Consider the following 22,986-nt stretch of genomic DNA (forward strand, 5'->3'; position numbering starts at 1 on the left):
TGACGCAATAAACTTATACCCATAATGAAAAAGTTAAGGCTGTCATGTAAATATCCGCAATGAGAAAGGGTTCATATTCCGGGACAGTGATCAAAATGATACGCTTTGACAAAAAAAATTATCAGAATGCCACGCGAACAGTAAAATTTCTCAAACTGCCACGCGGCATAATTCGCTACACAGTGTAGCGAATTATGTATGCAAGTAATTCGCTACAGAGTGTAGCGAAATATGCCACGTCAGAATGCACAGAACCAAAAAGTGCCATGTGTCAGAATGTTGAAAGCCGCTACATAGGGTAGCGATTTTCAACAATTTTGACACATGGCACTTTTTGGTTTTGACGGGGCATATTTCGCTACACTGTGTAGCGAATTATGCCGCGTGGCAGTTTGAAAATTTTTACTGTTCGCGTGATATTCTGATAATTTTTTTGTCAAAATGTGACAAAATCCCTCATATTCCCCCATTCCAGAAAGCCACTATTCACATTTGGGAAGGTCTATAATCATGAACGCTATTAATAGCAAAAAGGAAAAAAGGGGCACACAATTTGACTTGTGACTTGAACACTAAGAAAGCGGATACTAAAGCCACGCCCGCATGATGTGACAGGGAATCACTCAATTTTCATTTTTTTGTGACGATCATCTTCGCTTTCCAGCTCAAAATTTGGAAAGCTGAAAAGGGAGATTATTTAATAATTTAATGAATTAAAATGATAAGCACAACGCGTGGTGTTCTAAACATCTTTTTACAAACACAAGGTAAGAATTTATTATAGACCTACACAATGGATCTGATCTTAATAAAGGTTGTGTTATGGACCAGAATGAGGTCCATGATCAGTAAGGCCCATGATCAGCACAAGCCCACAGGTAAGCATTATAAATAGGAGCTAAAAGCTACAGGTATGACCTAATCTCTTTTTACCTATCTACGCAGCCTAAGTAGTACACACACCTCTCCCAAGGCTAAGGCCATCAGATAGTGTGTGATTTGTTGTCCCCAAGATACCTAACTCATAGGTATCCAGAGAAGACGCCTGAATCATAGATCAATCATCGAATCCTGATTGGACGCCCTTAGGCAGAACAGGTTGTATGCAATAGAGTTTGCAATTGGAACTTTATAACACCACCCTTACATATATTTAAGGATAATTAGCATAAAAGATTTTAGAGTATATTTTTTCTACTTCTTTCAATTCATCGTGTCTTGTGGAAGGCGCACAAGCCCACAACAAATACCGTTTCTAGGTGCCGTCAGCAATTGCGGCACGGAAACTGCTTATCTTGGGCACCAAGGCTCATGGCCAAACTACATAATAAATATTGAACTTCATGCATTGCTAATCACGTATTGATGTTTAGGAGGTACTAGAGTACAAAAACAAAAACAAATATAGCTCCGTTACATTAATCATCTGATTTTAGAGGAAAAAAATAAAAAAAATGCAGCCAAATGAGATTTTCGTTAGTAAGGGGCTAATGAACATAATTGAAGGGTGTGAAGAATACCAATTCGTCAAGAAAGGTTTCTTAAAGGGTATGGGATTTATGGGGCATGCCACAAATGTCATGGCCCTTCATAAGAACAATGTTTCCTTTAGTTTTGCAAGGCAAGCTCGTTTGGATTCATTTAAAATTTTCTCTAAGGCAGTGGCAATTAAATGTGGAGGGGATGCTAATGTGAGGTATGCTTGGTATGGTGGCTCATTGGATGAACTCACAGAGATTGTATCCGTTGGATTCAGCACTTGCAACAATAATGATGATGATGATGAGTCTTATGGTGATGGGTTTTCCTTATTTTCTGCCAATTTTTCCATTGATAGGTAAGTGGCTATATGCAATATTTTACATGAACTAGTCCTTTTATTTTTTATTTTCCAAATGGTAACAATTTATTTATTTCATTCACAGTGCTATGTCTACGGTGGCAGATGAGCATGGTTTGAGGCATGTGCTGTTATGCAGGGTTATATTAGGGAAGGTAGAAGCTGTTCCTGCTGGTTCAAAGCAGAACCAACCAAGTTCCAATCAATATGACTCAGGGGTGGATGATATTTCAACACCCAAAAGACATATTATATGGACTGCTTTTATGAATTCATACATTCATCCAGATTATATTCTAAGTTTCAAGTTTAATTATATGAAGGGTAAGTGGGGTAACCTTTTCAGTATAAGTATGCAATTCTTTCATGATATTTGTATTTGTAACAAGTGCTTGAATAAGGGTTGACCATTTCTATGTTTTGGTACAGATCCAGAGATATATGGGGCATTAAAACCTAGATCACAATATGTGTCGTTTCCTAATCTAGTGACTAGAGTTTCAAACCATTTGAATCCATCACAAATGTCTTTGTTACTCAAAAGCTACCGTCTTTACCAAGTAAGTAAACAATACTATTTATCATTGCTTTAAGGTTCTTATCGTGTATTGTATGCACTGCTTTGTTATGTAAATCTCCAGTTACTGATTAACATTAACTTTGTTGGGCCTCAGGAACAAAAGATTCCACGAGAACTATGGATAAACAAAGTTAGATTAATAGTAGGGGACAGATTGCTGCATTCAGTGATCACAGAACCCAGAGACAATGTGCAGCTTCTTTAGTTTCTTGTGTTGTTTGATAACAGAAATTTTTTGTTTTTGTTTTTCTAGTCTCCCTTGGTGGGTGGGACTGGGAAGGGTCTTCCATCTTGTATTAATAGGATTTTATATGATAGAATACAGAAAATTTATTTGATATTACTGTTGTATTTTGTAGATGTATAGAATGAAAGAACCACAGGAGTAACACAAAGTTAACAATATACTGTACTGTTTTAAAACTCGACCCGGTCATTGACTCAGTCGAGGTACTAGGTTAATAGGTCAGTGGTTCAATTGATGGGTCACCGGTTAAACTGAATTTAATTAAATCATATAATAAATATATTAAAATATGCATTATAACAGGTAAGTGACTCTAGCGTAGTGGTAAGTGTTGCAACTTCCATCAACCCCACGTGGGTTTGAGTCCTTGATGCTACAAAATTTAAATTCATTTTCACAAACTTTGAAAAACTGGTTCAAGTGCGAAATCTGGTACGGGTTAATACCGGTTGAATCGCGGGTCATGACCGATTCACCGGGTTGATACTAGTCTGATCAATTTGAACTAGTGGATTACTAATATTTGGGTCGACCCAGTCGGTCCGATTCAGATTTTAAAACAATGATGTATTTCAATGGCACATATCATCATTTGTGGTTTTTCTCGTTTGTATAATTGTATTCCTATTTTCGTACTTCAAACTTCAAACTAGTTGTTTTGAATTGGTCCTCTTCTCGATGGAACTTTTGTTTCATTGCATTTAATTACTATTTATCTAAGATCCAATTCTTTAATCCAACATGACTTTTCGTAATGTAATGTTACATTGATTCACAAATCAGTAGTCTGCAATTCTGAAGGAGAAAAAAAAAAAAACCAATAAGTGATTTTTCACACAAAAATTAATATTTAGTCCGAATCAACAATAGGAATAGTCTGTTCCAAATTTGACGTGAGAATGTCTATGGTCATTATTAAAAGAGAAACACTAGTAACACAATATTTGGCACATCCTTTTTAAGATCACACTCTATTATTGGGTGAATTTCAAGTGAATCATGTTAAATAAAACTACCTTAAATTCATCAAATAATAAAAAAATATCTTAAAGGGGACGTGGATTACTCACGAATCACCTGTTTAGAATCAAGGGTTCGCTTTTTGTCATATGACATGACTAGAGCACTTTCCTGCACACACAAATCAAGTGTGGGTCCCACGCTTAAAAAAAAAAATCAGACCAAAATCAGGATACGACGCCGTATCCTTAAGATACGGACGCGGATCCTTGTTGCAGGAATGAACAGTGTCATTCCTGCAACATGATTCTTATATTTCCCTAGAATCAATTGTTTCTCCACCAAGAATATGAGGAGGATGGCTCACAAACCACTCTTTTAGAAAATAGAGTAATCAGATTCTTATATTCTTGTAACTTATATCATATCCTTTACTAAAAGCTTAGTTATATTCACTGTTTCCGCCAATTGATGACTCACATTCCAAGACTGCTGCACTGGAATTCCAAATTGCCTGCCTCTTCGATTATGCCAAATATTCTACCTATTCGAATTCAATTCTCATATAGATATTTCAATATAAAAGCCTCTTTTTATCTTTAGAAATAAATAATATACTTCAAAGTTCAAACAAATAATGTACATCAATGGTTTATTCTCTTTTGTAGTACCCCACTCAAACCCACTTCTAATCCTTGACCGCTTTTACTGGAATGACAAAATATGTGGTCAACACTTATTTCTGCTAGATGTTAAAACAAAAGATCTTAAAGAACTTCATGTTCCAAGAGTCACAGATTCTGACATGGGTTTTAAGATTGTTGGTTCATGTAATGGTTTAGTATGTGTTACTCATTATTCCTTGGACCCAACTTCTACCCTTTTGCTTTGGAACCCAGCCACAATACAAACGAAACGGATCCTAGAAGCACAAAACCCTTTCATGCCTCATAAGGTACCACCAAATTGCCTTATAGGCTTTTATTTTGACTACAATGACTTTGATTATCATGTAGTAAGACTTCATTCTTTTGGGGACACAGAAAGTTCTTGTTGGGGTGATTCTCTTAGCAGAATTTGTGTTGTTCGAGTTGAAAAGTACTCTCTACGTACTGGGTTGTGGAGAGAAATTGAATGTTCTGATCCACTTGTAAGGGTGAATGGAGCTTTGTTTTGGACTGAAAATTTTGTGACAGTGGAGGGAGCTTTGTTTTGGGTGGCTATGGAGGTAAGTGAAAAGGTTAGCCATGAAATGATTATTTCCTTCAACTCATGTAACGATGTGCTCAGCAAGATTGAGATGCCTGGTTCTGATAAGGATTGTTCTGAAGTTTATAAGAAACTTTTAGTGTATAAGGGTTTAGTTGCTGTGGTTATTTGCTCAGAAACTAAAAGTATGGAGCAATGCTTACATTTGTGGGCTTTGTATGATAAATATGAGGGTGTAAAATCTTGGACTAAGTTACAGACTATAGGAATGTTTTCAAGATTAGAGCGTCCAGTGGGTATTTGGAAAAATGAAGTTCTTATGGCAACAAATAAAGCAATACATAGTGTCAGTGGAATCATAGCTTTGCTTCCAGAAAGTGATCTTGAAGCTGAGTTTTCCTATAATGTCTTCAATTATGTAGAGAGCTTCATTCCTTTGTATAGTGGAAATTTGATGGTGGAGAATGCTTACCCCATTGAAAGTGAAGGATTCTCTTTGCATGATATGCTCATGAAGGATATCACCATGTTAAGCATTGGGGACAATGTATAGTGAGGACTAAAGTTCTTTAGTTTATATATCATGTAGTTTAAGATTGTTATCTTCTCTATATTTGATGTGGACTCTTATATAAAACATAGAAAAACAGAAAGGGTGAAAACAAAACTAGTTTAATTAAATTGGTTTTCTTTTCATTACCTTTCTTCTTGTAGCTAAGAGAGCAGCAATATCTCTGTTACATTCAAAGAACTATAGGATCATACATGGATTGTTTTGTCTGATTGTAATGAAATTCTTTTATGCTTAAACATAGAAGCTTGACTTTATAGATTTGCTTTATTAAGCTATTGTGAACATGTTACAACATGAGGGTTTCAGGATAACATATACATGGTTTTCAGGTTACCAATTTCATCATATCTATATATATTGATTTTTAAACAAGTATTATTTATCACATACACTCAAATCATTATTTGACATGTATAAATTCTTAAAAATTATAAAAATACATTTATTTTTAAAATTAGTTTTTACATGTGCTAAATAATAATTTGAGTGACTCAAAAATAATTTTATTTAAAAAATGTCTCCTAAATCTACCTGTAATGAAATTGGTCATGCTACAGAACATTGCAACCATACACAAACACAATCCCATAAATAAAAGATGTCTGATATGGGCGGTGCCAGAAGGATCCATCCATGTGAACCCTTTAAGCTAAGAGCCAGAAATTTCTGTGAGTTTTTGTATTCAGAACATAGCCTCCATTTTGGCCTTTTCTCTGTACAGCAACACAGGTGCACGTGCAGTTTTGGATCAAATACTCTGCTGTGTCTATCGTTTTTGACCCTTTCGTAGGTCCTCCTCCTGAAGGTCGCTTATATCTGTTGGCATGCATTGAAAAACAAACATTAGTAACAGTTTAACTTCCTCACCAGCTACATGAAACTTCTCTCTAACAACATTATACAGTTATACATACTGCACATAAATTCATTTATTTTTACATTCATGAACCCAACTGGTCAAAATTGTTTGTATCAACTTTCATCATGAAATTGAAATTTTCTCTAAAGCAATACATGAATCCATTCCTTTTTTTTTTTCCTTTTAGATGAAAGAAATCTACAGGATTAACAAAAACTCAAAATCTCACAACATATGTTATAATCATACCATGCAATGTCAAATAGAGAGGAGAAACAAAGTATAGAGAGGAATAAAAAACAAAAATTTTTATTATAAAAATAAAATAAATATATATATATATATATATATAAAATTCGTAAAGTTTATTGTATGCAACGGTATCTTTATATTTTTACAAAAAAACTGTTTTCTAAATTGGAATTCGTGAGCATCAAGTCACAAGGAACAATTTTATCATTGCTGGAAGGCTCACCCTCCCATTAAATATTAAAAAGAAACACAATCCATTTTAGCTAGTAATATGAAGTAGATAATTACCCTAGTAATGCTGAAGAAAGACTGCGCTTCTGCCCTATAACTATGACATCAACCCCTTGTGTTTTGCATTGGGAAAGGATAGTATTTGCCCTGTCTTTTCCATCCATTTCCACACTTGACACACGGAATCTCAATTTAGGTTGAGAAACTCTGCATGCATGCTTCATTTCTTCAAGAAAATCAACCCCTTCACCATCTGCTGCTGCTCCTCCTCCTCCTCCTCCTCCTCCTCCTCCAAGGTCTAAGGATGAAGTTGTTGAGCTTCCAAGTGAAGGCATCTTAAGGAATGTTGAAATAGTGTTACGCCATGAACTTGTGTTCTCAACATGGAGGAGAATCAATTCATCTTGCTCAAGCACAACATGGGAAAGTGCATATTGCAATGCTCCAGCTGATTCCCTTGTTGGGTCAGCCACCACCATTACCTTACGTGCTTGTGTGTTCCTATTATTACTTGCCATGCTTAGCCACTTCCACCGGTTAAAACCACCACCACCACCACCACCTCAGCCTCAGCCTCAGCCACCACCCTGGTTCCTATGGGAAACACAAAGGGAGCTAAAGAGAAAATTGAAGAGAAGTAAAATGTTAAAACATGAGACGCTCATTTTTTGTTATGAGTAATGCTTTGGAACAGCTAATAAATTGTTAGCTTTCATTTTGTGATTCACAATTAGGTGATCCTTTATTTTCCCTTCCTATTTTTAGTATGGAGTGTGGTGTTTCTATGTATTCTCGAAACATCATCCTTGAGACTCGCTCAAATGCCAACCTTCTTGTTCATTCAATATATATATTTCCTAATTTCTTTAAAAAAAAATTCATTTTTCTTCTTGAAATAAATAAACTTAAGTTACTTTAGTAATATAATATTCTCTTAAAATAAAATCCAAGAAGCTCTCTATCCCACTTTAGTATGGATCTACGTTTATTTCTGTCATATATATTCTAATTAAAATTAAAAATAGATAACTTTAAAAAATAATTATTTCTTTCAATATATTTTTGGGAGGTAAGATCCTTTGACATCAGTGTCAAATTTAAAATTTGACACATCATCTGAGAGCCATTAGATAAAAAAAGATCAATTGTATCATATGCTTACAAATCAGAGTCGTTGGTCTTTTTTAATCTAACGGCTATCAGATGAGGTGTCAAAGGAACCTCTATTTTTGGATGAATGAAATATATGAGAAAATATTTTTTTTTTTAGATAACCTGGAGGTATTTTCACGCCTTCGGAGTACAATTTCTAAAACTAGGTCCTCATTGAAACAGAAGGTGCGTTGGGCTACTATCACCGAAAGAATTGTGAGACTAAACCTCTTTCGAGGGAGAGGAAGAGACGATTTCCCTCCGGTCCCCAAAGATTTTTAAGTTTATAGAATATTTGCATGCTGAACTTTCATCTATTCTTTACGGTCTCTATCTTGCTTGGGGTTCAGGAGCTACAAAGATGGTTTATAAATATGATTTCAGGTTAATGAACTAGCATTATGCAGTTTGTGTGTAGTTTTCTAGGGTCTTTGTCAAAGTGAATAGTGTAGTATATGTTCTTTGGGTAGTTTTCCATAAGAATAATAAAATGGATATTATATACGCACAAATTCATATGCAGGTCACTAAATAGCGTATCGATGATAATGTAACTATTTTGAATGATTTAAACGAATCCACTTTAAAATTATGTATAAGTATTGTTAATTAGATTATAAAGGATTTCGGGTCTTTTTGGCAGGTATCTTTGTATTTTATGTCGAGAGTCATGTGAATAAAAAAACAATACTATTGAGAAGAACACTTTCTTTCGGTGCCTAATTGTCTCATGAGAAATTTGCCTTTTAGCAACGTCATATCATATCACATTACGATGTAGAAAATACAATATTATTAAATTAAACCTAAACAGGTAAAAAAAAATAGAGTTTAATTTTGAAGTATTATTGGTATAAAAAGATAAATTATTTATGTTGTCATATTTAATAAAATAAATAAAAATATACCTTAAATTCATTAAAATAATATAATAATAAATAAATAACAGTGTAAAATTTTATATTTTTACATTCACAATATATTGAATTAAATCCTAAAAAAAATATTCGGAGAAATACGTTTGAAATTGTGGATAAATAAAGCATGATCGATAGGATTTTCGCTACAGCAATACTGCTTTACCGGAAAAGAAAAATATGGGATATAGATATAAAAGAATTATGTTTCCACACCAAAAAAAATAAAAATTATGTTTTGCCATATTTAATAAATGAGGCACGAAATACTTATATGAGATGGGTTGAGTCGAGCTTTCCCAAAAAGTCTAAATTTATGCTAAAATTTTTTAATTTGACCTGATACGATATATTACAAGTCTAACTGTTGACTTGACCTGATCCATTTATAAAAATCAAAAGGTCTGGCATGTCCAATTAGCCTGTTAATTATTAAAATACAAATTCTAATTGTTAGCCTGGCCTGACCCACTTCATATTATTTTTTCTTCAAGTCATACTTATTACATATCCAATCTCCACTAGGGGTGTTCGCGGTCTGGATTGAATCGGTTTTGGAAGCAAAACTCATTCGATCCAATCTCTTCGGTTTTACCATGTAATCATTCATTCGGTTTGGATTTTTTTTCAAATCCGATCCGATCCATTCCAATTTTTTTCGGTTTGGATTGGATCGATTTTCAGTTTTTTGAAAATCCTAAAATTTGTTTCATGCAGATAACATCTTATATATATATATATTGACTTTGTAAAAAAAAATTGAAATACAAAAGGATCAGTAAACGATAATATAATTTTTTTTTGGGCAATGAGATATGAAGCTCTATACAGATGAAATTTTAGTTGATGGGTTAATGGGTCTTGGGTTTAGAAATTTTTGAATTATGATTGGAGAAAGACCAAAGTGAGTAGAGGGGAATTAATATATTGGATCAGTTTGGATTGAATCGGTTTTTATTAAGCAATCCGAAAATCGATCCAATCCAATTAAAAGTTGCGATTTTTTTCGGTTTTTGATTTTTCGGTTTGTTCAGTTATCGATTATTCGGTTCGGTCACCGCAGTTTGAATCAGTTTGGATCGTTTGATGAACACCCCTAATCTCCTCCACATATTAAAGCTTGGATGGTATTTTTAGCAAAGCTAGAACGATAACCATCAATAACTCTTCCTCCACTACTAAATGTTGATTCTGATTCTACTGTAGAGATTGGTACATATCTTATGTCCCTTTCCAATTTGGTGGAATCGAACCTAGGTCCTTCCACCACCTACTCAGCTCACATGTACCAACTGAGCTATCACCATTTAATATTACTATGGATAATATTATTTTATTTATTTAAAATAAATAATATGATATAAGTTGACCTGTAGACTTATAGACCCGACATATAAAAAAAAGCCAATGGCTTGCTTCCTAAATAGGCTTTCTTAAAAGTCTGGGTCTATTCTATTTGACTACATATAGTTGGCCGAGTCTGACCTAATATAGGTTAGGTCATAGACTCCTATAGTCTGGTCTGTCCCACTTTCACTCCTATTCATTACTGAAAACATTTTCATCCACAATGCGAATAAATCTTTGGTACTACTGCTATACCAAAGATTCAGTGCTTCTCACCAATGAAAATATTACATGTCAGTTAAAAAAAAAATTGTCTGTCAATTTTTTTTTTCTCTCCTCTGATGTGTAATGTCCTTATTTAAAAGATGCACTGAATCTAGGTACTACGACTTATTTCCACAATGCAGCCAATAGCTTTATGGAGGAAGAAAACGCGACAATTGGGGACGTCACGTCACGCGCTGGCCATGTTGTCTGTAAGAAAAGAAAAACGAAAATTAATTAAATTAATTTGTCAAAATCCTTTACCTTTTCTTCTTCATTCACTCACTTTCAAATCTCGGACCAAACCAAACCAAATCCTCAATTCTTTCCAGAGAGAGAGAGAGAGAGAGAGAGTGAGTGATTCCTATATCTTCTCCGACAACACCGGTTGCTCTTCCGTTCCTCTTCCAAACAAATATGGTCTGTTTCTTCTCTCTCTTTTTCATCTTTGAAAAACAAAACAAAAACAAAAAGGAAGAATTTTTATTTTTGTTTTTTATTTTAGCAATATTTTCGGCACTTGTTTCTGATTTGTTGTTGATTCCCTTGTAGCTGGTTTCTTGCTCAGTTTATCACTTGCTTGTAGATCTGATTTTCAACTCTTTGTTCTGGAATACCCTAATCCATTGCATCACATAATCATTCTCATTTTACTTACTAGCATCTGATGATTGTCTTTGATCTCTGTATAGATAGATTTTCTGGTCAAGATGGGGGCAGATTTTTGAAGTTAACATAATTGTTTTATTAATTATTGAAATGTTTTTTTATTTTTTATTTTTGGCTGAAAAAGACACATCGAATATAATATTTTGCTTGTTTTGGTTCTAACCTCATGATTTTGATAAACACTGTGTGTATTAGTACTATTTGCATATTCCTGTAACATTATTCAACATATCCAAATTAACTCTTGTCAATATTTAACCTCTTAAACAGCCCAATTTCTAAGCCTTAGATTGCTATTTACTTTAAAATAGGGGGCAATTTTATGGGATAACATTTGTATGAAAATTTATATGAAATTTTCACCGTTTCGAAGGGGATATCAAATTAGCTGTAAGTTTTATTTTATTTTCTCTCTCTCTCTCTCTCCAATACTTCTATGTTAATGTCATTTGATTTTGGTTTTTCATCGGGTGACCACTTAAATGGCGAAAAGATTGAGTATTTCTGTATAATTATATTGGTTCGTTTAGCTGCTTGTGTTCATTGTATTGCAAGTCTTACAAGAAATTATCTAGTGTCAACCAATCGGTTTTGGATTTCTATTCTGTGTCTGCAATTTTACAGGCAAATGCAGCATCGGGTATGGCAGTCCATGATGACTGCAAGTTAAGGTTTTTGGAGCTCAAGACAAAAAGGACACACAGGTTCATAATTTATAAGATTGAGGAGAATCAGAAGCAAGTCATTGTGGAGAAGCTTGGCGAGCCAGCCCAAGGCTATGAAGATTTCTCTGCTAGCCTTCCTTCTGATGAGTGTCGTTATGCTGTTTATGATTTTGAGTTTCTGACAGAAGGGAATGTCCCCAAAAGCAGGATTTTCTTCATTGCATGGTATTGTTTAGGTCTGCTAGTTGCTGCCGCCTTGTAATTAATCTTTATCTGAATTTGTTACTTTCACTTGAAGGTCCCCTGATACATCAAGGGTTAGAAGCAAGATGATTTATGCAAGCTCCAAAGACAGATTCAAGAGGGAGCTGGATGGGATTCAAGTAGAGTTGCAAGCAACTGATCCTACTGAGGTTGGTCTTGATGTGTTCAAAAGCCGTGCCAACTAAATGATTATGAATAAGCAGCCTTTATGCTGGGGAGCGCCCCTTAAGGCTTAGTTACTTTTATGAAAATTTCTAGTTTGTGGGATGGTCATTTTGGCTTTGTTATGGTCTCAATTTTCCCAAGTTGTGGCATAATGTTTATCACACCTGAAGTGTAGCTCATGATTTGTGATTTATACCTACTTCCTTTGTGTTGGAGTGGCATTTTAGTCCTATGCTTACTAGTTGAATTTGTAACTGTGTTGTGTGATTGGACAAAAAATGGGGTTCACTTTATGACTTCATTCGGCTGATATAAAGCCACCTGTTCTTGCTACAATAATTTTTTTTTTTTAAATTTTTTTAATTTCAATTTTTTGGTTTGGTGTTATGAGATCCTATTCTATTGGTTGGGTATTATTCTTGGAAGGTTTACGAGACTAGCCTTAGCCAGAGCTCATTTGGAAGATTGCTTTCAGTTATTTTTCCATCATTTCTTTTGCTTGTAATTCGAGGATGATGTTGTCTGAATGGTCTTGAGATGCATTGTTTATTATGATGTTGGCAGTTTATAGCCAAGCTTTGCGAAGTGCTCCTTTGTAATAAAAGGTCGTGTTATTGGTTTTTTACTCTGTGATCTGGACTTAATTTTGTAATCATTGTTATTAAATCTTGTTCGGTTATTGATTTGGTTAGGGCACTGGCTAAGTTAATAGATTTATATAAAATTATATAATAAATATAATAATAGGTGTTTTTTAATATTAAAATCGTTATAGCCTAGTCGTAAATGTTGTCATAAACCTTAACAGGTCATGTGAATCGGTCGGACCGGCTGGTCGTTCAGTTAATAATAAAAACTTAGATAATTGTATGCTTTTTTGTTTTGTATTTATGTTATTTTAACAATCAAAAATAAATATATTATATTTTGTTGTGATCTGTGCTGTCCTTTATTTTTTAAACATCTTGTCCTTCGTTTTTCTTTAGCAATTCAAGTAGTTCATGGACACAATGTATTATAAAGAAAAAGGAGTAACATTTAAAATCAAGTAGGAAAAGTGATTCAAGGTAAAGTTCCCAAAAGCAGGATTTTCTTCATCGCATGGTTAATGTTTTGGTTAGATCTGCTAGTTGTTGTTATTTCTTTTTATCTAAATTTGTTACTCTCATTTGAAGGTACCCTGATACATCAAGGGTTATGATTGATGCAAGCTCTAAAGACAGATTCTAGTAGAGTTGCAAGCAACTGATCCTATTGAGATTGGTCTTGATGTGTTCAACTAGATTATTATTAATAGCAGCTTTTGTGCTGCGGAGCTCCCCTTCTTAGCTACTTTTAATGTGTCTTGATGAATCAAAATAGAATTTGAAGATTGAACTCAACGTAACTTGCAATTAATTTTGGGAAAAAGTTTGATGTACTACTACTTGGCCAAAATTTGCAATAGCGGGTGTAAATGGACTAGGCTGGCTTACAGGGGACTACAGTCTAACCTATATTAGGTCAGACTTGGCCTATTATAAATAGTAAAATAGAACATATCTAGACTTTTAAAAAAAATCTATTTAGAAAACAGGCTAGGGATTTTTTTGTACATGTCGGACCTATAAGTCTACAGGTCAGCTTATATCATATTATTTATTTTAAATAAAATAAATAAAATTATTATTTTAATAATTTTGAATAATAAAATAATATTATTTTAGTCAAGGCTTTTATTTTTTAAATATAAATTAGATCAAACTTGTAATTTGGGGCTTACACAGGCTAACAGGCCAGATCAAACCTAATATTTTTTACACAAATTTAACCTATTTAAGGTAAAGTCTAATCTATTTACATCCCTACCAAGAGCAAATACATCTTCTAAGAATCCATAATAACCAATATGAAGTGTACCTGAACCCGATCTGGTTCATTTATAGAAAAACAAAAATGAATTAGCCAATGAAAGCAAATGCCATAATAACGACAGAAATTGGTGGAAAGTGTGGAACTCTAAACCATTTGAGAGACTGCAGCAGTTAGGGGTGTAAATGGGTCAGGCTAGTCTGATCTGGCCTACAGTTCGGTTTATGTTGAGTCTGGCCTAGCCTGGTCTTTTTGAAAAAATAGAGTGGGCTTAGGCTTAAAAGAAAATCTTTTTAACAAATAGGCCAAAGGCTAACTTTGTCAAGCCTGGCCTAAAGCCTTGTAGGCTGGCCTATTTAACTTTTTAAAATAAAATAAAATAAAATATTTATTCTAGGTGACAAAGTATCAACCCTAATTTCTTTAGTGCACCGCCGCTTCTAAGTGACTTCTCTGTCTCTAAGTTTCGTCTTTGGTTGACTCAGTAATTGTATTTCTTTCTTATTTTTCCCATTTCTTTGCCTCTAATTCCTCCCTGATATACATTCTAGAGTTGAGATATTATGTTGAATCTTTCTTGTTTATCATTTTTTATTTCTTACAAGAAATATTAGTGCATGTATGAATGGAACTTTCTTTGCTCAGTATCTGCAGTGGGAGGCCTACAAGGCCTGTAGGCCATATCAGACTTTCTAATCTTTAAAAATAGGCCAGGTCTGGCCTATAAACAAAGCCTTTAATAGGCTAGACTCAATATTTTTTTACGTAGGCTTAGACCAGAAAAGCTAAAACCCGACCTAACCTAGTCCATTTACACCTCTAGCAGCAGTAATACTGATATCCATTGTAATGGTATCGGTCTTTCAATGCCCAAGTATTCATTCTTGGGCCACTACAACCCCACTCCACCTAAGAATGGTCCAACTCAGCCCGAGCCATATGACTATTTTAGAACGTGTCATGTCAGTAATACTCAGTTTGGGTTGGATTAATGTGTTACTGGTTCAACTAATGAATCATTGATTGATTTAATTAAATTGAATTTATATAAAAATATATAAATATAAATAATAAGACAACTACTAATAAAATGATATAGTTTAGTGGTTACAATTTCAGAACAAGAACCAGTTCAACCTCTAACACTATTACACTCATCACGGTTTGAGTATCTCATAAATCACCCTATTATTTATACTTTTTTCTTGGAAGAGAGAAAAAAATTAAAAAATTGAAACAAAGTGAAAAAATTAAAGGATAAAGAAAAAATTAGAGAAAAGCTAGAAATATAATATATAAGATTATTTATCTTCATGTATTTAATGGTTTAAACTATTGAGAAAATTGGTTACTTGATATGATATTAGAGCATTTGTATCCAAATGATTTAGAGCTTCTTAGCACATATAAATGGATTTGCACATTATTTATCTTTTAATTTTATTAGATTCTCTAGAGCAATGTTATTAAATCTGGACCGATTATTAACTGGAACGAGATACTGGGTCAATGAGTTATTGATCCAACTAGTGAATCGCTGATTTAACCGATTAAATTGAATTTATATAATACTATATATAAATATAAAATTAAGAGCAATATGATCAACACATGGGGTTAATCTGGTGGTATTGTTTGTGTTTAGCCTCCTACCGTGGGTTTGATCCCATGCTTGCTAACTGTGAAATATTTTACACAAATAAATACATCTGATATAATCTCTCCATCGGGGCCAAATGCAACTCTGATCTAATATTTGGACTGGATCTGTTGGGGGTCCGGTTTCGGAATCAACCGATTGGATCGACAAGTTCGATCCAATTTTTATGCTCTAAAGCATATCTATCAGTATCTTACGTACACGATACGATTCATATGATATGATACGATACGATTCACAAGCTCAACGATACGTATCGTTGGGTGTATTAGAAAGGAGTTTGTATCGAATGGTACGATATTGTATCTTATAATACGATATGATACAATACGCGTATCATACGATACAAAAATTAAATCAAAATTTATAATTTTTAATATAAAAAATAAATAAAGAGTTGATTAGCAATTTAAATTAACCAAAAAAAAATATTCTAAAATGATCCTTTTTGAAAGAGGATGGTGGATTAAATGTGTCATTGATAGATATTGATAGTGATAGCAGTGATAAATTAGTCTTAATGATTAATGAGTATGAGAGTAATTGATTTGCACTTTACTTACTTATGTATTTTGCTGATTGGATCTTTTTTTGAATTTGAATTTATATGATATTAATTATATTACATATTTTTAAATTACTTGTATCTTAGGATTCGATACGATTTATGATACACGATATAAAAAATTGACCAAACAATATACGATACGTATTGCGATTCAACAATATTGCTCTAGAGTATCTTAGTGTGGATAATATATTAACGTTAATATAACTTTTTAAAATGATTCAGATGAATCCAATCACTTTGGAATTGTGTATAAGTATCATTTCTCTTTTATTAATTACATTAGAAATAATCTTATGTTTCTTAAACGTGTAATTTTTATTTAATTCGAAAATTTATTTGTATGAAAAAAATAGTGTTAAAAGGTTCCCTCTAAAAGTGAAAAATATTTGAGAAATCAAAAAGAAAATTACGTTATAAGACGTACCGAGGATCCAAACCAAACCAGGAACAAAAGGCGACATTTTTGGGGCTGCCCATGTTGCCTTACACCTGTAAGAAAAAAGGAATCCGAATATTAATTTCTCAAAATTCTTTTTAACTTTTGTTTGTTGATCCTCAAAGCAACCAAAACCATACCCAAACCAAACCCTCAATTCTTTCTCAGAGACAGATAGATTCCTATATTTGCTGCTGCACCATCGCTCTCTTTTTCCTTTCCAATTCCAAACAAATATGGTTAGTTTCTTCTCTTCTCTTCTCTTTCTAGTTCTGATGCTTGAAACTGCAAAAACAAACTAACAATTTTTGTTTTTGTTTTTATTTTTGCTATATCATCCATCATCAGCATCACTTGTTTCTGATTTTTGTTGAATCCCTTCTAACTGGTTTACTGCTCAGTTCATCATTTGCTTTTAGATCTGATTTTCAATTCTTTAATCTGGAGTACCCTAATCTGTCCCTCCTCATGACATAATCATTTTCATTTTACTTAGTAGCATCTGATGATTGTCTTTGATCTCTGCACAGATAGGTTTTATGCTGAAGATGGGCAAATTTTTTAAGCAAATATAATTCTTTTTTATTGCATTTATTAATTATTGAAATTATGTTTTTATTTTAATCTTTTTTTTTTTTACTGAAGAAGACAAACCAAAATATAATATTTTGCTTATTTTGGCTCTAAAAAGATTATTTGTTTCTAAACCCATGATTTTGAATAACACTATGCCTGTATTAGTACTATTTGCATATTCCTATAAATCATTCATCATATACAATATTAACTCTTTTCATTCTTTAATCTCTTAAGCAGCCCAATTAGAAGCCTTAGATTGGTGTCGTCTTAAAAAATGGGGGAAAATTTTATGAGATAACATTTGCATGAAAATATATATGAAAATCTCATCAATGAAGTTTTCACCCTTTTGAAGGGGATATGAAATTAGCTCTAAGTTTTATTCTATTCTCTCTCTCTCTCTGTCTTTCTCTCTCTTCTTTCCAACCCCTCTATGTTAACAATCATTTGTTTTTGTTTTTCATTGAGTAACCACTTAAATGGCAAAAGATTGAGTATTTATGTATACTTATATTGGTTTGTTTATCTGCTTGTGCCTTGTGCTCAATGCGTTGCAAGTCTTACACAAAATTATCCAGTGTCAACCAAGCCGTGTTTTGGATTTAAACTATGTGTCTTCAATTTTACAGGCAAATGCAGCATCGGGTATGGCAGTCCATGATGACTGCAAGTTAAGGTTTTTGGAGCTCAAGGCAAAAAGGACACACAGGTTCATAATTTATAAGATTGAGGAGAAGCAGAAGCAAGTCATTGTGGAGAAGCTTGGTGAGCCAACCCAAGGCTATGAAGATTTCTCTGCTAGCCTTCCTTCTGATGAGTGTCGTTATGCTGTTTATGATTTTGAGTTTCTGACAGAAGGGAATGTCCCCAAAAGCAGGATTTTCTTCATTGCATGGTAAGGTTTTGTTTAGGTCTGCTAGTTGTTGCTTTGTTATTAATCTTTATCTGAATTTGTTACTTTAACTTGAAGGTCCCCTGATACATCAAGGGTCAGAAGCAAGATGATTTATGCAAGCTCCAAAGACAGATTCAAGAGAGAGCTAGATGGAATTCAAATAGAGTTGCAAGCAACTGATCCTACTGAGGTTGGTCTTGATGTGTTCAAAAGCCGTGCCAACTAAATGATTATCAATAGCAGCCTTTATGCCGGGGAGTGCCCCTTAAGGCTTAGTTATTATATGAAAATTTCTATTTCGCGGGATGGTCATTTTGGCCAGTTATGGTTTCAATTTTCCCAAGTTGTGGCATAATCTCTATCACACCTGAAGTGCTTGTGATTTGTGATGTTTATCTCCTTTTTGTTGGAGTGGTATTTTAGTCCTATGCTTAATAGTTGAATTTGTACCTGTTCTGTGTGATCGGACATAAAATATGGTTCACCTTATGACATTATTCGGCTGATATATGCTTTCTTTTGTATGGATAGGATAGGCAACAAATGCCCCCCTGTTCTTGCAACAACATTTTGTATTCTTTTTTGTTTCGTGTTATGAGATCCTATTCTATTGGTTGAGTTTTATTTTTGAAGGTTTACGAGACTAACTTTAGCTAGAGCTCTTGTGGAAGACTGCTTTCAGTTATTTTTCCCTCATTTCTTTTGCTTGTAATTCTAGGTGTAAAGGTAATATGTCCTTTCATAAGTTGATCTGAATTTGATTGTTCAAACGATTCTACTCCTTTGACTTGCCATTGTGCAATAAAGTGTGATAATAACTTTGGGATGCACTACTCCAAAAGCCACCTCAAAAGGTGGGAGTGTCCAAGACCTTATAAACTTTACATTAGTTGCCCATACCACCAATATGGGACTCCAAGTTCCATACGTTGCAAATGGGTCCTAACATTCCACCATGCTCCGCAGCTCCGACGCTTACGTGAGCTGGCTTTGCGTTAGTCTTTTACTAGCCCCAGGCGAACATTGCAATGCCGGCGTCACCTGATATGGACCGACCAAAAAATAAATCTAACACAATAGATTATGGAAATGGAATATAGATCTGTATATAGATGTATCTATATTACAATATGAGAATTGTAACAACTGAGAGACAATTTAATAAGAAAAGGAACAATTGCAAGAACTGGAAATGCTTAACAGTAAGTTTCTCCTAAATCACCCTAAGATGTCCAAGGTTCCAAATGCCCAAAAGACCCCCTTCCCTCTTCAGCCTTCCTCTATTTGTCCCTCGTTTATCATAATCTTCTCTCAACTTCCTTCAGCTACGTTAGCACCCTCTTTCTCACTTCTAATGGAATTGTCATCTGAAATATTCTTTTCAATAGGTGAGATAGCAATGCCAATTGATTCCCTAAACTTTTTCCTAGAGTAAACCTTGATAGGGGTTGTATCAAAGTGTCCTTAAATTACCAATTCTAGTAGTTCCCCAACACAATTGTATTATGAGGAAAAAGGAGTAACATCTAAAATCAAGAATGAAAAACTCATTCAATGTTCTTATAGCGTTTCAATGGGGGAGGCAAGCAGCATCCTGTGATGCCTTGCATGTCTATATATTCTTTCAGTTCTTTATGTATCCAGATTAATCAAAACAGAATTTCAAGATTCAATTCAACGTAACTTGGAACTTAATTTTGAGAAAGAGTTTGATGAGGACTCAATATGAATTCGATCTGGACTATTTATAGAAATCAAGAAACCAAAATGAACTAGCCAATGAGAGCATGTTCTAGAACTACACTAGAAATTGGTGGAACCCAAAACATTCGATTAGACTTAGGGGTGTCAATATAGGTTTTGACACGCGGGTCGACCCGCGACACGACACGAAAATTCGTGTTCGGGTTGACCCGCAAAAAAATTCGTGTCGTGTTCGTGTTGGGAAAAATGACACGTAAAAAATTCGTGTCGTGTTCGTGTTGGGAAAAATGACACGTAAAAAATTCGTGTCGTGTTAGTGTTGATGTATTCGTGTTCGTGTCGACCCGTATTTTTTTTAAATTATTTTATTTTTAATTTTTTATTATTATTTTTTTAATTTTTTTTAATATCGATCCATTTTTTTAAATTTTTTTGTCAATTACCATTTTGACCCTTATTTTGCGTGTTATTCGTGTCGTGTCGTGTCAACCCGCAAAAAATTCGTGTCGTGTCAGTGTTGAAGATTTTGACACGAATAAAAATTTGTGTCGTGTTAGTGTTGATGTATTCGTGTCGTGTCGAATTCGTGTCGTGTCGACCCGTTTTGACACCCCTAATTAGACTGTATAATAATACCCATTGTAATGTAATGTAGAAGTCTTTCAAGGCCCATAACGTCCAAAGTACGCATTCTTAGGCCCCTACTCACCCTAAGATGAACTCAATGTTCCACAAATAACTCCGCTATTGTTAACCCTATAACTGTCTTAGAAGGCGTTTGGTTGAGGAGAAATTTTATGAATAATAGGGAAATTTGATATATAGGAAAATGGTTGGAAAGTGAGATAGGTAGAAAAATATAAAAAAAATGGTTTGGTTGGGAAAATTTTTACCAGAGAAATTAGGTAACTTTTATGAAATTTATGTTTGGTTGTAGGTAAAATATAGATAGGAAGATTAGGTAACTTTACGAGAATAACCCTGTTTGTAAATATTTTGTTCGGTGGCCTGACACTTTACAATGCTGTCAAATATCCACTTAAGAGAAGGTATCCAAGTCTTTTGGTCAAAAGTCTATCCCCAAAGTTTGGTTGCTTTTCACAAATACCACATGCTCAATCCATGATAAAAGGTAGGCAACTTGGTTTGGTAGATAAGTTATTTAGGTGGGTAAGTGAAGAAGATGGCTCAACCAAACATGGTTACTACATATTCTCACTTTCCACTTACCTATCTATCTCAAAATTTTCCCCCAACCAAACACCCCCTTAGTATCTCAGAACTCAAACTAATATTTACCTTCTTTATTTGGAAGCCCTGAAACAAACTGAGAGAAACCGAATTAAAAAAATTTATTTGTTGACCTTTTTTTTTTCCCTTACTTTTCCTTTACAACTAAACAAGCGAAATTTTACTTTTTTTCTTTTATCTTTTTAATCCCCTTTGTTTTATTTCTTTCCATCCAAACATAGGGTTGGAAAGAATATTTAGGAAATTGACAAAATTAAATAATAAGAATGTCCAATTTGAATCGATCTCAATTGATTCCTTATTACCCATGACATTTTGTACCCGAAACAAATGGGTTGCAAAGCTATGCTGCATCCTTTCCATTGGTTTCCATGTTAATAAAGAATCTTTGTCTTGTTTTTCACATTTGTTTTCACAACTGCATTATCCTTGTCATTATATTCTAGCTTATACTGGTTTGATATGTTGGAGTTAAATCTAATTTATGGGAATATATTAAATAAAAAAATATTATAAACTATCAAAAAAGACTAACCAAAATTAAGGTGATTAAATCGAATTTGTGAGTTTGTTAATGCATTGTTAAGTGTATACTCTTATTTGTAGAGGCCAAAACGTAACTCCTGATTTTATGATGGGATAAATTAATAATTAAAGATAATTATTCAAGTAGCAATTATATAAAATCAGCATGATTCTCAATAGAGATGGCAAAGTGGGCGGCTCGTCCTGCCCCGTCTACAAACGAGCCAGCCCGCCTTATCCTGCCCCGCTTTTAATAGTGGGCTGAGAAAGTCAGCACGCCCTGCCCCACCTGCTCGCCTATGTTTCTTACAGCATCGTACCTCATTGATACTTGTGGGTTATCATTGCAGAGTGCTGCTTTGTTTTCTATACGCACGAAATTCAAAACTTGTGAAAATCCAAACCTTCTGTTTGAGTTCTTTAAGAACCAGGGTTTCTCACAAACCAAAGCCTTAATTATCATCTAGTCCTTCTCAGGAATCCTTTGATCTGATCCCATGAAAATTTTGCTTCCAAATATTATTTTTTGAAGTCCAAAGGCTTTTCTAACTACCATATAAGGTTTATAGAATACTACCTCGCACATTGAAGGTTCCTCGTAAGCGGCTTAAGGCATGGTAGTTAAAATCTTGTTTTAAATCTGCGATTTTATGATTTTTTATAATCAAAATAATTTCATCAAAATTCGAAACGCTTTTACGGTTTTACAATTTTTTATGATTTTTTTTTACGTTAGAATTTTACGTTTTACGATTTTTTATTCTCCTTATGATTTTAAGTAAAATCCTGATTTTAACTACCATGGTTTAAGGAGTTAGTTGAGGAAGTGAAGGAATTGGGTTTGATCCTTTGAAGTTGCAATTTGTTGTAGTTGTTCATATAAAGCTATGCATAAGCAAATCCACATGTGCTAGGAAGGAAGGTGTTTATAGAAAGTGGGGTTGGACTGACGATGATATTAGTTCTGCATAGTTCTGCATTTATTAGAGTCTTTCCATTATGTATGTCGATTTCAGACAAAAAGATTGATGCTGTCATGGATTTTCAGACAAAAAAAACAAAACAAAAAACATGGGTTGGCAGGCTAGCCTGCCCCGAGCTAGCGAGTTGATAAACTCAACCCTTCTCATCTCGTTTGGCGGGCCGGTCCGATGCGGCGAATTTATTTTGCCATATCTAATTCTCAGGTGAGAATGTATGTTTTATTTTATATTTTAGGCTCATTTGGTTGTGCTCTTTTAAAAAAAAAAAAACTGTTTTATTAAATAATTAATAAAATAAGTGTTTTTTATTTTATTTTGAAAGTTAAAAGTAAAAAT

General features: G+C 33.9%; 5 protein-coding genes across 6 annotated transcripts; 4 read left to right on the forward strand and 1 right to left on the reverse strand.

Annotated features, from left to right (window-relative positions):
• Window positions 1-1,490: 1,490 nt before the first annotated feature.
• LOC133306307 (probable inactive poly [ADP-ribose] polymerase SRO2) lies at window positions 1,491-2,625 on the forward strand. Its single transcript, XM_061506612.1, has 4 exons — window positions 1,491-1,837; window positions 1,926-2,164; window positions 2,276-2,400; window positions 2,515-2,625. Exons 1-4 carry the CDS (start codon window positions 1,491-1,493, stop codon window positions 2,623-2,625), a joined length of 822 nt encoding a protein of 273 aa, XP_061362596.1.
• Window positions 2,626-4,264: 1,639 nt separating this feature from the next.
• Window positions 4,265-5,389, forward strand: LOC133306308 (F-box/kelch-repeat protein At3g06240-like). Its single transcript, XM_061506613.1, has one exon. It carries the CDS (start codon window positions 4,265-4,267, stop codon window positions 5,387-5,389), a length of 1,125 nt encoding a protein of 374 aa, XP_061362597.1.
• Window positions 5,390-6,054: 665 nt separating this feature from the next.
• LOC133306281 (uncharacterized) lies at window positions 6,055-7,270 on the reverse strand. Its single transcript, XM_061506578.1, has 2 exons — window positions 6,810-7,270; window positions 6,055-6,226 (listed from the first exon to the last, which is right to left on the reverse strand). The coding sequence occupies exons 1-2, from the start codon at window positions 7,268-7,270 to the stop codon at window positions 6,055-6,057; spliced, it is 633 nt and encodes a 210-aa protein (XP_061362562.1).
• A 3,421-nt stretch (window positions 7,271-10,691) lies between these two features.
• LOC133306280 (actin-depolymerizing factor 3-like) lies at window positions 10,692-13,562 on the forward strand. Of its 2 annotated transcripts, XM_061506577.1 has the most exons (4): window positions 10,692-10,852; window positions 11,726-11,991; window positions 12,065-12,179; window positions 13,371-13,562. In XM_061506577.1, exons 1-4 carry the CDS (start codon window positions 10,850-10,852, stop codon window positions 13,377-13,379), a joined length of 393 nt encoding a protein of 130 aa, XP_061362561.1. In that variant the 5' UTR covers window positions 10,692-10,849; the 3' UTR covers window positions 13,380-13,562. The 2 variants fall into 2 exon arrangements, with proteins under 2 accessions (XP_061362561.1, XP_061362560.1); XM_061506576.1 differs by lacking the exon at window positions 13,371-13,562 and having other exon boundaries at window positions 12,065-12,582.
• Window positions 13,563-16,710: 3,148 nt separating this feature from the next.
• Window positions 16,711-18,809, forward strand: LOC133306298 (actin-depolymerizing factor 2-like). The gene is made up of 3 exons (XM_061506600.1): window positions 16,711-16,952; window positions 17,922-18,187; window positions 18,263-18,809. The coding sequence occupies exons 1-3, from the start codon at window positions 16,950-16,952 to the stop codon at window positions 18,411-18,413; spliced, it is 420 nt and encodes a 139-aa protein (XP_061362584.1). The 5' UTR covers window positions 16,711-16,949; the 3' UTR covers window positions 18,414-18,809.
• The last annotated feature ends 4,177 nt before the right edge of the window (window positions 18,810-22,986 follow it).

Source organism: Gastrolobium bilobum, unplaced genomic scaffold (genome assembly GCF_033153095.1).
Source record: "Gastrolobium bilobum isolate Gb01-03AN ecotype WA unplaced genomic scaffold, APGP_CSIRO_Gbil_v1 utg168, whole genome shotgun sequence".
Classification (NCBI taxonomy): Eukaryota; Viridiplantae; Streptophyta; class Magnoliopsida; order Fabales; family Fabaceae; genus Gastrolobium; species Gastrolobium bilobum.